Raw genomic sequence first — 14,986 nt, forward strand, 5'->3', positions numbered from 1 at the left:
ACAGAAGCAAGCTACTGTATGCTGCATATATGGCTCTACTGTTAGTGTCCTTCGTATCGCTACTAGGGGGGACCAACTGTTTCTTGTTATAACTCCCCTGATTATTAGACCAACAGTTGGGGTAGTGTGTCCTGCCAAAGACAGGATTAAAGACAAGACCACAAGACCACTGTATTTGTCATTGGATCCCAAACTGATGCTGGTTCGTAGCTAAAGAAGAAGATTCTTATTCACATCATTACTCTAAATTAATGCAATGGTAGCTGACTGATGGACAGCCTTTATGGTGGACAGTCTGTCATCTGGGCAAAATGTGTTTCTGCCATGGGTAGATCATGGCAGCATGGGTAAGAGTCAGTGGTAATCTCTCACCAAGAGGTACACTACCCAAAAGCCTTTTTATATGACAGCAGAGGAAATATTTTTAATCTTGAAGCAAGACTCTGAAAGTTCTGAAGCAATCTAGCGCCATGCCAACTGGCCGCCTCTATATTGCAGTCCTTTAATATTAGCCATATTAGCCAGACTGGAGGGACTGTTTGCTGGAACAGGGTAATGTTTGGTTATTAGCAGGCCATTATCTATGACCAGGCCAACGGAGGTGTTAAATAAATGTGTTGTGTAGGTGTGAGACTCGTCACACAGAGGTGGCGGACTGAAGGTAAAAAACGCTGACTCACTCTGGCTAGAGTTCCACTGAACCCCGTTTGATTTATTGTACACACCTCAGGATGCGTAGCTGGCAGAACCCAAGCCAAGTGGCTTTCCAAAAGCACCCTGTTCAACACTAGTCCGACTTTGGGAAAACGCAGATCCTGAGAAAACAGTCCTAAGAGCATCCTCTGCCTGAGATATATTATCAACATCTGCTTCTGAGCCCTCCACACCTGCAGGGAGGTGAAAAAAAAACAAAAAAAACATAGCGCCAGGTTGCAGCTCATTTATCTACTTATTTGACCCGACAAAGGATCGGTTCATCTACGGTAAACAGAATCCAGTCAGCCTCCCATGACCGGCTGTGTATCACGAGCAAATTAAAGCGACAGTCCAGTGAAAAATGCACTTTATTTGCATAATTTCATCCTAACACACATATACTGAAAGAGTTTGGCCAGTTTTGTGTCTAAAGTTTGCTTCTTTAGTTTTGCTTAGGCTTTGGCTGAGAAATAAACCTTATGGGTCAATTTCCCAAACATGGATGAAAGCTAGCTAGTCCTAGACTAAACTGTTAATTTAATGGGAAACCTCAATTTAAAAATGCTGTATACTCTAAGACTAGGCTTAATCATTGTTTGGAAAAAAATGCCTCTATATCTTGTCTATAACATAAACATTGTCAATTAGTTGTGGATATTGTGGGGGATTTTAATTCAGTATCATCATGATCTGCCTTTCATAAATGAATTATTTCAAATTAACAGCTGGTTGGTCCCAGTGCTGGGCAGGATAATGGTTCATATGGTATACCGGAAGGTAAATTAGAACCAAAATGCATTTTTTACATACCGCCATACCACTAGAGGCACTGCGGAGCACCATGTAGAACAGTGCCACAACAGATGCACACTAGCAGAGCTCTTTAGCTAACGCTAGCAAGTTAGCATAACAAGCTAACACACTCTAGGATCAGCAGCACAGCTCTGTGGACTTGTCTCATGCTGTCCTGCTTGGAGAAACATAAAAACATGAGAACTACTGAAGCTGCTGCTGCTCCTTGCAATATGAGTAACTATAGCCCTGTTTAAATATATGAATACTGTAGCTTAAAGGATAATATTAATGCACACTGAACTGAATTTATTTGCTTACTAGAACCAAGAGAATTGTGATAAACTAAAAACAGCTGCTTAAATACTTTAATTTCTGTAATGGCTTTAATAGTAATTTATTTTTTAGTAAATTGTTATTAAACTTGTGTCTTACTTGTGCAGTAGAGCTTTGATAGAAATAGAAATATCTCTTTGACTAATTAAACACTGAATATTTTGGGTCTGTTAATAGTGTTTATGAACTATTTGAAATATTTAGTTTTGTAAAGGAAGCCGTGTTAAACTTGTTGGCGTATCTCTTTTTTTTAAGGTCTGCTGTTTACATTCTTCAGCTCTTTTTCTGTTAATGAAGTCTGATTTTTTGTGGGACAAAGTGAAACAATAGTAATCAAAGCCTTAATTTAAAGCCGTAGTGTTTTATATTATATGTACTCCTAACAGTACAGTAAATCATAAACCTATATTTAAACATAGTCATGCACAAAAATATAAATAAATAATAATAAAAAATACAGTGACATACTGTAAAACCATCAGGATCTTGCAAAATACTGTGTTACTCATTTTTGGTCATAGCGCCCAGCACTAGTTAGTAGTATATGTTGTTTTACCTCTGACCATTAAACATTTAAACTTTTTTCACAGAAATTCTACTTTAACAATGCTGTCAGATTTAAAAAGAGTGAAGACATGACATGGATGCAGAAGTACATGTGTTTTGCGAGTTGTACACCTGCAAAACAACTGATATATGTATATATATACACATCTTTTACAGTGGTTCTCTGACTCGAGAGTCTGGTGGGACTTCTATGCTTAAGGGCACAGAAATTGTACACCATGCTGGGTGTAAGGATTTTTGGGTGCTTCCTGCAATCATGGTGGAACCTCTGGCTGTTTGCCTGAAGCAGTGCTCTCTCTGATTCATGCCCCTGAGGCCTTGGTGTCAGTTACACAGGTATCAACTGTTAATTTCTTCAGCTCTGGAGCCAACCTACATCTCAGTTCCTCACTTTCCTCACTGCATTATTTACATAATAAACAAAGCTATAGTAAACACCTTAAAAGGTTTTTAATCCAGTGTAAATCTGCAGTAGGCAAAACAGTCCAAATGCAATAACTGGAATGATGTTTTTGTATATTTTACAATATTTAGAGTCATTTTAAATCACTATAAATGAGCAAAGGGTATGCGTCATACATTCCAATAGTACATTATTTTGAAGTGGCTTTAATTTAGTATAGAACATTTTTGACAGACCAATACTAATTTGTGTAGTGTGATTTCAATCCAGCATGAATCGTCAGTGTGAGAATTTCTGACAGACCAATATTCATATATGTTTAGTGATTTTAAACCAGTATGAATCTGCAGTGTGAAATTGTTTTGACAGACCAATAGTAATATATGTAGAGTGATTTTAATCCAGTATGAATCTGCAGTATGTGATTTTTGACAACACAACAGTAATATGTCACGATCTGGATAGAATCCAGTATGAATTTTGAATGTGTCTAGTTTTTTGTCTGATAGTGGAGTAATTTAAATCCAGCATAAATCTGCAGTGGGTGTATCTTGTTCAGTCCATTATCAATAGCTATGGAATGATGTGGATCCAGGATGAATCTGTCTGTGTAATTTTAGTCTGATTTTTAGTGACTATGATCCGGTATGAATCTAGAGTGAGAGCAGTGTTCAGTCTGACATTAGTTATGATTCAGTATGAATCCGCAGTGTGTAATTTTAGTCTGACAGTAAAAACTGTAGTAGACAGTAATAATATTAAAGTATGGAGAGTGATTTTAGTTCAGTATGAATCCGCAGTGTGTAATTTTTCGACAGTCCAATAGTAGTAATATGTGTAGAGTGATTTTAAACCAGTATGAATCTGCAGTGTGTGATTTTTTTAAATAGTCCAATAGTAATATGTGTAGAGTGATTTTAAACCAGTATGAATCTGCAGCGAGAACTTGTGTTCATAAGACTTTATAAATCAGTATGATACTGCAGTGTGTGTACTTTAAGTCTGACAGTAATAATTGTAATGTTTATAATCCAGTATGAATCTAGAGTGAGAGCAAGTGTTCAGCCTGACAGTAATAGTTGTAGTGGTTATAATCCAGTATGAATCTATAGTGAGAGCAGTGTTCAGTCTGACAGTAATATCCAGTATGAATCGAGAGCAAGTGTTCAGCCTGAGAGTAATAATTGCAGTGACTTTGATCCAGTATGAATCTAGAGTGAGAGCAGTGTTCAGTCTGACAGTAATAGTTATAGTGTTTATAATTCAGTATGAATCTGCAGTGTGTAGTTTTTAGTCTGACAGTAATAATTGTAATGACTATGATCCAGTATGAATTTGCAGTGTGTAGCTTTTAATCTGACTGTAGTTTTAAAGTTTTGAAGTCAGTATTTAATGCTATTGTCATTAAATGTGTGTTGAGACACAACACTGACCTCCAAACTATGACTATGTCAGAGCTTATAATTTATTGATAGTAATCAAGGAGGAATTTACTGTACATTTTAAGACTGACACCTCCATTACTATAAAGGCGTAACCAAAAAAGCTCTCAACATTTATCAAGGCTTTGGGCTTCAGACCATACAATAAGCTGGAGGGATATAAATAGAGGAGAGCCTGCATGTAAGGTTTTAATGTTTTTTGGCGTCTGAAATGTAAAAATTTAATATCAGAAATGCACTTTTCATCCCTCGTGCTTTTCAGTGCCATTAACGCTGCACCCAAGGCAATCTGAAGACAAATGGATCCGAACCTAACTTTTGGGTTTTTCCGTGATCCTTTCTCTCTCTCACTCCAGACAGATAAAAGAGGACATTTCAATCTTCCGTGCCAGGACCCATTTCAGGGACCTTGGCTGTATCTGACAGAGATCGATAGACCACGAGGGAGAGCTCGCAAACTTCACTTCCTGCACAGCCACTTTCATGACTGCTGGCGTGAAGAAAGGGCCAGAAACTCTCACAGCCTTTCATGTCAGCGGATACAGCATGAATATTTGTCAAGAAATTGGGAAAACCTGTGTGTATTGTGTAGTGTATTGGGTTTGTACACATCATAGACATGACAGCAATTACATGCTAATATAGCATAACGTTTTGTAGTGGAATTTCAACCTAAAATCAACATTTAAAAAAGGCATTCTGAATTATTTTTAAAGTGGTTTCTGTCTATTATTATTTTCTTAAAAGCATGCACTGCACAAAAAGCATTATAAAGCCTATAAACAGGACTCCCCACAAAAACTGCAACTACTAGAAACCCACTACACTACTTACAACACAAAATCAGAAAAAGTTTAAACACTATGGGAAATGTAAATTTGTTATACTGTTCCTACATTTATTTTCACCTTAATTTCATTGCAGATATTATGGAGCAAGGATCTTTTTTATGTTTTGTCTTCTCAACTTTCAAATAATTAGTTTCAAAATAATTAGTGCTAGAAACGAAGTAAAATTCTTTAGTCTGGTTGATCGTATCCTTATGTTAAAGAAGTGTTAAAGAACTTCAATGTGAAATGGACTTCGGGTGTATTAAAACGTGATAAAAAAGTACTTAACTTTGTTAAATAAGGCCACCTCTTTTCTCCTGTAGCTTTCTGAGATCCAGCATTATGTGCACTTTGCCCAAACAGGCTTTTAGAACGAGTGAGATGAGGCATATTTTGCCTCTGCAGATAAATCGCTTTTTTCACTGTTATTCAGGCTCAAAGTAGCTCCACACTTCATTGGTAGAATCCGGAGAGTCTTTAAAACGAGGCATTTAGAACTTTAAACCTGCACCAGAAGTTTATTAAAAGCCACTGTTTACATCCCCTAGGCTAAATTTAGGTACATTTCTGGATGCCGCCATCTTATATTTAAGTCACTATTAGTCAACTGTTCATACAAATAGTCAAACTAAATCTTTGTTGTTTTTTTTTGCATTCTAATATCGACAGTAACCAGATATTTTTTTTTAGCAACAGCTGGAATTCATGCATTTCCAAGGAATCAATTTTGCAGTCTGCTAAACTATCCTAACCTATCTATTAGTTCCTGCACTGACGGTTGACTTATTGTGACTTCAATATAAGATGGCGGTGCCCAGAGATTTACCTACGCTATTGGAGGTAAACAGTGGCTTTTAATAAACTTCTTGTGCAGTTTTAAAGCTTTAAATGCCTTGTTTTTAATGTGAGAGCTCTCTGGATGCTACCAATGAAGTGTGGAGCTATTTTGAGCCTGGATAACGGTGAACAAAGTTATTTATTTTCCCCGTCTCACTCATTATGAAGCCTGTTTGTGCAAAGTGCACAATATACTGGATCGTGGAAAGCTGCGGGAGAAGGAGGTGGTACTTTTTATCATGTTTTAATACACCCAAAGTCCATTTCACACCAGAGTTCTCCTTTAACAAGGGCTCAGATGCATCTGGAATAGATCATTACACAGTAGATATGTGTCAGAAGCCAGTGTCTGTTGGTAGACAGTACACTATGATGGCCCAATAATGCAGAAAAGCAAACTGAGATAGATCTTAGAGCAACATATGCTGCTTTTAAGGCATATCCATGCATTTTTCAACAAGACAATGCCAAACCACGTGCTGCACACATTATAAAGGCATGGCTATGAAATAAGACAATCCAGGTACTGGATTAGCTTTCCTGCAATCCTGCGTGCCAGGACCCATTTCAGGGACCTTGGCTGTATCTGACAGAGATCGATAGACCATGAGGGAGAGCTCGCAAACTTCACTTCCTACACAGCCACTTTCATGGCTGCTGATTTATCTGGGTTTAGAGGCATCTGAGATGAACCATCACACAGTGCAAACTTGTATTGTGATCAGAGAAAGCAGTACTGCAGTTTTTTTTTTTTTTTTAATTAACAATGTGGACTTTGGACGGAAGACTAAACGACTGTAATCCAGTTATCAGCAACAAGTGCAGAAGTTGTTTCAGTAGACTTCTGTAATGGCGGCATTAAAGGTCTCTTTCCGCTAAAATCCACTTTTTCTTGTTCTTTGTGAAATACAATCAGGTCTCTCTGAGTTGTAAATGCACATTAAAACACATGTTCTTCAATCCCCTTTGTCTGCAGTAACAAAGAAAAGAAAATCTTTGGAAATACAAGTTGATCAGAGAGATGTTCGGGTGTCGTCATCCACCCGTGAGTTCATGGCCTTGTCCACCTCGGCTCAGGACCGCCCACAGACAGAGATAAGGAGAAGCTCACAGCTCTATATACACAAGCTTGTTAACGTTAGCTATCTTGAGTGAGTAAGAAACTATAGGTTTAAATCGGATCTCCGGTTGATTCTGCGTTTTACAGAGACCTTAAATATAAACTAGGGAAGCACGGTTTGACAAGGCAGTACAACATGACAGAACACAGATCAAAGCGGGCGCGGCCGCGAGGAGGTGAAGAGTCTGACGTCAAGCAAAGTTTAAGGGTTAACTTTACCTAGCACTCAGTGCTATATCTTTACAACTAAGGCTGTATCTCTGAAAACATTTTGTCCTTTGAGTTGTAGAGCTGTAAAACTGACTGTGGGGGAAGGCAGGTAGGCATTCTCTGCTGCAGTGCCGTTAGCCAATCAGAGGCGATATGTTTTCATGCATGAATATTCATGAGCAAGAGCCAAAATCCTGTCTTTCTTCAGAGACCAGTAATTCAATAGTGATCTAAAGCAGGAATGGAATGAGACCTTTCATGATTAATGATGACATCTTTTCCAGAGATATCCATGTGTTTTGCTTTTAACAAGACGATGAAAAAACACATGTTGCATATATTACAAAGACATGGCCATGGAAGGAGATGGTACCAGTCTTTTGCCCTTGAATAAAATACATACTACAACAGTCTTCTCAGTTGTTAAACTATTTTTCTCTCTCTCTCTCGTTTGCTCCAGAGTCTACTGTGTTGTCACATAAGGTGATTAGGCATGTTTACAACAGTAAACAAGTATTAATGGATACACATTTTGGTGCAAAGTATCCCTTCAAGATGACAAAAGTCAGTATCCCAGTTCCTGTTTGAACTGACACAATAGGCTGACCGGAAACACAAAAACACTTGGGTGCAATTAACTGTCAATACAGAAACACAAACTAATTAACAAGAACACAGCAGCGTTTTTCAGTCTAATCTCCATTTCCACACTAATTTATAGAGTGTTTTGAGTCAACAGAAAAGCTGTTGACCCAAAACACACTTGTAAAAGGACTTAGTAGGCAGATGCTTCAACGTGCGCAAGGTTAAAGGGACATGGCAGCTTTTTTTCAACCTAATCTGTATTTTGCTGCATCTCCCACAGGTAATAGTTTCAAGTAGTTGAAGTGTGGTTTGAGTCAATAGAAAAGCTGTTGACACAGAACACATGTAGGCCTAGAATAAAAGCTAATGTGCTGCACGTGGTTATTGACTTATGAGTTATGAGAGCTGCAAGTCAATGGGTTTTTATTATTTTACTAAGTACAAGGAAACAATGCCTGTCTGTGGTAATCTACTGTATGTAATAGATACTGTGGATACAGATTTGGTTGAGGAACTCTCCAGATACCAAAAATCACTCGGGCCTGATTCAGCCCCAGATGATCGGCTCACATCTTGGCCAAATGCTGAATGTGCACCTCGGTTGCTGAGTATAATATGGCAATCGGCTTGAGCCACTTGCGCCAACACACCGGTTACCGAGTATAATATGGGAATAGGCCCAAGCTGCTTGTGCCAACACTCCAGTTGCAGAGTATAATATGGGAATTGCCATATTGCCAGTACCCAGATTTTCTCAACTTCATGCAAAGGGAATATAGGGAATTTATATATATATATATATATATATATATATATATATATATATCTTATGCATGCAAACTGCACCACTGTCTGTGCGGTCAGTGCAATTTAATCGGGGTGCCTGAACCGAGCACAACACGTTTGGAATGTTTGGAACAATGTTTGGTTATTGAAAATGATTTGCAAAAATAAAAAAAAAAAAACACTTCTTGGAGTGCTTGGAGTGGAACAGAGTAGAGAATTGATAGAGCATTCAATAGCATCCCACAACATAACATATTTTCAATATGGGAGAGGTATTACGATGTGGCTGGTCATAGCAAAGCATCTGCAAGCATCTCCAAGACTTGCTCTTGAAAAGGCAACAGAGTGTGGATGAACTTTGTCCCGTTGAAATAGTGAGAGGGGAGTGTGTGTTCAAAAAACAATGCTGGTTGCCGGACCTGTAATTACTGTAATACTGGGCTTTCAAAGTGAATGATTGTCATCACCAACTTTCGTTCTCAATGCCTCCTGCTCCTAGAAATCCCCAGCCGTTTTGTTTTGTGGTGTGAAAGCAGGGTTACGCCTTAATAAAGCTGGGATTCTAATGGGTTAATTGAAAAGTAACTGCTAGGAAGGCGAATGTTTGACATGCAGTGTATCTGCAGGAGGACCACGGGGAATGCAGAAGAACAGGTGCGCTGGAGTGAAGGTCACTGAGAGAAGCAGCAGCAGCGAGGCTGCGTACAGCATAGTGGAAGAACATCAGGTAGAATCAGGCCGAGGCTCGATCAAACACCACGAGTTCAGGAGGAGCCAGCGGACGGCGGTCACCTTTACCGCAGAACATCTGTTTGGAGGGCCTCGCACTGCCCGTCCGGCGCCAAAAAACACACATCACACACTGCAGCATTTGATTTTTCCGGGATGCGACGGTGAGGCGCGTGAGCCCCCAGCCTACGGTTTGAAATATTGATTACTGTCAGTTTGGAGCCAGCTGTTAGGTCAGTGGAAGCCCGTTAGCCTCAGGATAATGATATTCATTGAGAAATTGCTCAAGAGGCTTAAATTTTTATCTCTTATTACAGTATGCAGGATTTCATTCTAATAGAATTTGGGATTGCGGAAAGTGAAACCCAGCTGCCTGTGGAGTGGCGCTCCACGCTGCAATAGGAAACGGGGGAAAATGCATTCATCTGTCATGAAAATGAAATATCACTCTTCTATTTGAAGGTCTCAATTATGAAGGACGTGAAAAAAAAAAAAGCGAGGCCGTGATTCAAGAGAAAAAGACAGACCTTGTTGGAGGAGAACAGACCACAGAGATGTGTTTGTACTTTATCTTGTCCTTGTTTTGCTTTAAAATGTCCTATTGCTTCCGCTCACAGCAGGACTGCGCTTTATGCCACGCTTTATCAGCCATAACAATAAAACCCCTGTGATGAGAAAGGAATGAAAGGAACATTTGATTTTGATGATCTGATTTCAACAGCTCCTGTAAGGAAGTATGATCTACATATTAGGCAGCAGGTGAAACTGTAGAGCCAACAGCTCAAACTGTAGAGCCAAACTGTATCAGAGCTTCTCCAAAACATCAGACAAAAGAGGTTTAAATATCTAAAATTACAAGGGTTGGACAATGAAACTGAAACACCTGTCATTTTAGTGTGGGAGGTTTCATGGCTAAATTGGAGCAGCCTGGTGGCCAATCTTCATTAGTGGCACATTATGTGAAAATTCAATTAGCAGGGTAAGAGCAGTTTCATTTGAATGTTATATTCAGGAGATTCTAGGTTACTATTATTATTTTTTTTCTTATTTTTTTCCAAGAAGATACCTCCCTGAAGTGATTGTTTGTCTAAGAGGAGTGGACAGGAGTACAGTATCTCCCTAACACCTATAGTTTAACTAATGTTAGTAATGTTAATGAAGAAGTGAAGCCTGTTTAAACTCATGTCAGCAGCTCTCTGCAGTCATTTAACTTACCACAGGTAATATAAAAGTCAAAAGTGTTTAAACTGTACAGAACTAGTAAAGACAGACTGTAGACCCGGGGCCAGATATTTTCTGAGCCATTACGGGCCGGGTAACTAAAAAAAAATCTGTTTTGGAAAATGAAGTGTAATGGGATGGAGTGCTACAGTCTTGTAGCTCTCCAGCCCAGAGGGTTGTTGAACCCAGTCGCAGAACAGTTGATCCCAAAGCAGGTAAACCCAAGAAGAAAGAGAGAGAGAAAAAAAAAAACATACTGCTCCTCACGAGGGATCGAACCTGTGTCATTAGGGTCGTGGTCCAATACACTACTGCTGCCCCGGCTAGTGAATTGGGACATGGCCAGGAAAAAGGTCCTTATAAGGAGATAGGGAGCCAGAGAATGGGCGGAAATATGAGAATGGGTAAAAAACAAATTCACACTGAGCGATAATCATTGCAGCCCTAACTGGAACATGTCTAACATTGTTTGACAAATATTTTTATTACATTGTTATGCATATTACATATTTTATTACATTGTGTTTATTACATTGTTATTTGAATCTTGAATCTTGAACCACTATCAAATCACACATTTTTTGGAAAATTACTGGAACACAATTTGTGTTCCAGAATGCTTATTATAGACTATCCTACCTGAAACTGTTGCTAAACCTTTTTAAAACATTCTTTTTAGAAGATTTTCTGGAACTTTAGCTGCGATGCATCAATAGATTCAGCTTATTGACTACTGCCTACTGTGTGTCACGCATTCGTACAACAACAGAAGTAAGGAGTAAGTAAGGAGGTCACTCACGGCTCTCTATGGCGAGGATGGTGATGTTGTGCACTGCGTTGACCTCCCGATCTAAAGCCTTGGCCGTGCTGATGATCCCTGTCGCCGCATCGATGTTGAAGAAGCGCTCCAGGTCAGTGTTGCGGTCTATGGAGTATCTGTGGAGACACAATCAGCATGCAGTGACCCCTCCAGAACATCGCCAACGAATGTGTTCAGCTGTTTTTCGTTTTTGTGTGTGTGTGTGTGCTTTGGTGTTGCGTGTTCGTTGTTGCATAATTCATTTCTGAGCCAGAACATACAGTATAAACAGAAGTTGACATACATGAAAACTGTATGAATATTGTATTGCTTTTTATGTATTTTCCTTGTAAACAAGTATGTCATGATAATTACGTTATCGACTTGTCGTACAATATATATATATATATATATATATATATATATATATATATATATATATATATATATATATATATATATAAACATGACCTCAATCATTTTTGCTGACCTCAATATTGTTCAGCAAAGTTTTCTGATGTTATTATTATGTTATTATGTTTTTCTTAACCAGGAGAGATCATTAACAGAAAAACGCTAGTATGTCGACTTTGTTGTTTAAGAACAATGGATTTATTTCATTAATGCTTTATACATACCTGCTTTCTAATTCCATCGTGTAAAATCTGATTTATAAAAGGTTTAATGCTCTATAAAAGTGTGTAATTAATTGCAATATTGTGGTATAATATTATTAAATCAGTGATATAAAATAATAATAAAAAATATATAATATCATGGGGAAAAAGCTCTGGAAAAAATAAGAGACCACTTCAATTTCTGAATCAGTTTCTCTGATTTTGCTGTTTATAGGTTTATGTTTTATTCTATAAACTACAGACAACATTTCTCCCAAATTCCAAAAAAACATTGTCACTTAAAGCATTTATTTGCAGAAAATGAGAAATGGCTGAGATAGCAAAAAAAGATGCAGAGATTGCAGACCTCAAATAATGCAAAGAAAAGTTCATAGTTCATATTCATAAAGTTTTAAGAGTTCAGAAATCAATATTTGATGAAATAACTCTGGTTATTTATTATCACGGTTTTCATTCATCTTGGCATGTTCTCCTCCACCAGTCTTAAAAACTGCTTTTGGATAACTTTATTCCAGAATTTCCTGTTAGAAATTCGAACAGTTCAGCTTGGTTTGATGGCTTGTGATCATCCATCTTCCTCTTGATTATAATTTTAAGGTTATCAATTTGGTAAAATACAAGAAACACATTATTTTTAGGTGGTCTCTTTTTTTCTTCTTCCCAAAAATCATTGTTTATACTGTTTATCCAAGTAAATTTTTTATCCTTTACTTCTATGATGTCAAAAATGTACCATATTAAAGCAGCTTTGCTCCGCCCATTTACACTAAAAAGCACACTAAATAAATTAGGAGCTTCCAGAGGGTTCTGACCTGATTTGTTTGCCTTGTTTTTATTTTTTTCCCTTACACTGAAGTGTTCCAACGTTGTTGAACAAACAACAACATCAACACCCAATCGGATCCATTTCTCAAAGGCCCATGTGACCTAAACACGGTTAGCCACGAGCATTAATCTCACAGTGCGAGCGTCGAGCGCCGAGCTCGTTTAGGAAGACTGATATCTACAATTAACTAGCTGATCCACTTCTGTATTAGCTCAACATGACAGAAATAATAAGCTCTGCAATCAATCCTCTTTGTGCTCTCTCAATGTGTGATATCAGAGCTAATCAATGATAATTCAAAAAGCACCCAGAGTAGGAGAGAGGAGAGAGAAAATGAAAAAATGCCAATTGTTTATCCTGCAATTAAGCCGACAAGGTAGGCATGAATAATAAAGAGCGCAATGCGGCACGCTATCACAAAATATCCCCGATGATGAATCGTGCCGCCTCTAATCAGCCTCCCCCAAAAGCTCCACCCATAAACTGGATCCTTTTCGATAAGCAGAGGTGCTGGTTTGAAAACTCGTTACAGAATGTTGGCAATAATCCCAATTAGCTTAATGAGAATGAGCAGTACTAATCATTAGCATCATTAGCATTGTACCAGGTTTGCGTTACCTATACCAGTTGATAATGCACTGTACAGTACCAGTAAAAAGTGTGGCCACATCTCATCATTCAATGTGTTTCTTTATATCTTTATTTAATTTATTTTCCACATTTTAGATTAATATTAAAGTCATTGAAACAATTAAGGGACACATCCACACCTCCACAATCCCCTGACCAAAACCCTACTGAGATTAAAAAATAAACAGTTAGTTATCATTTCAGTCTTACTACAGTCTCAGTACCTATATAATTACGTAATCAAGACAGAAATGTGATATATGCACATATAAAGCTCTGGAAAAAAATGAGTAAAATGAACATTGTTGTTTTATTCTATAAACTACGGACATCATTTCTCCCAAATTACAAACAAAAATATTGTAATTTAGAGCATTTATTTGCAGAAAATGAGAAACGCAGATGCAGAGCTTTCAGACCTCAAATAATGCAAAGACATATTCTTAAAATTCAATCAATAAATCAATATTTGGTGAAATAATCCTGGTTTAATCACAGTTTTCATGCATCTTGGCATGTTCTCCCCCACCAGTCTTACACACTGCTTTTGAATAACTTTATGCCACTCCTGGTGCAAAAATTTAAGCAGTTCTAGAGGTTTCCAATTTGGTCAAATAAAAAAAAAAACTCATCATTTTTAAGTGGTCTTTTATTTTTTTCCAGAGCTGTATATGCATATACAATATGAGCAAAAGTATTTGGCCACATGCTCATTTATTGTTTCTTCCAAAAAACGTAAAAAAAAGTATTAAAAAGAGTTCATGCTGCTTTTGTTGGAGTAACTGTCTCTACTGTCCAGGAAAGGCTTTATATGAGACTAAATGTGGCTACTAAGAATAATCTAAAGTATAAAACATATTCTGGTTTGTTTACCACTTTTCGTTTACAAAATATTCTGCATGTTCCTGTATAGCTTTAATACAGTTTTCAATAATAAATGAAAAATGTACAATACAAAGAGAGATAATTCATTAAAGAGGTGTGTCCAAAATTTTGATTGATACAGTACACAGTATTTTGCGAAATCTAAACACAATGAAAACATGCCCATAGATATAAGTTGGACAGTACTATATATATAACTGATTTAATGAGATATATACAGCTCTGGAAAAAAATAAGAGACCACTTATAAATGATGAGTTTCTTTGATTTTACCAAATTGAACACCTTTGGAATATAATCAAGAGGAAGATGGATGGACACAAGCCATCAAACCAAATTGAACTGCTTGAATTTTTTGCACAAGTAGTGGCATAAAGTTATCCAAAAGCAGTGTGTAAGACTGGTGAAGGAGAACATGCCAAGATGCATGAAAACTGTGATTAAAAACCAGGGTTATTCCACCAAATATTGATTTCTGAACTCTTAAAACTTTATAAATATAAATTGTTTTCTTCGCATTATTTGAAAACTGAAAGCTCTGCATCTTTTTTGTTATTTTAACCATTTCTCATTTACTGCAAATAAATGCTCTAAATGACAATATTTTTATTTGGAATTGGAGAGAAATGTTGTCTGTAGTTTATAGAATAAAAC

At 37.5% G+C, this 14,986-nt stretch overlaps 1 protein-coding gene across 1 annotated transcript in view; it reads right to left on the minus strand.

Moving 5' to 3' along the window:
• cdh7a (cadherin 7a) overlaps positions 1–14,986 on the minus strand; it is a 142,973-nt gene that overhangs the window by 51,094 nt on the left and 76,893 nt on the right. Inside the window, 1 exon segment of the mRNA XM_049478526.1 lies at positions 11,354–11,490. Within this exon segment, the coding sequence (XP_049334483.1) occupies positions 11,354–11,490 (137 nt within the window).

This window comes from Astyanax mexicanus, chromosome 4 (genome assembly GCF_023375975.1).
Source record: "Astyanax mexicanus isolate ESR-SI-001 chromosome 4, AstMex3_surface, whole genome shotgun sequence".
Classification (NCBI taxonomy): domain Eukaryota; kingdom Metazoa; phylum Chordata; class Actinopteri; order Characiformes; family Acestrorhamphidae; genus Astyanax; species Astyanax mexicanus.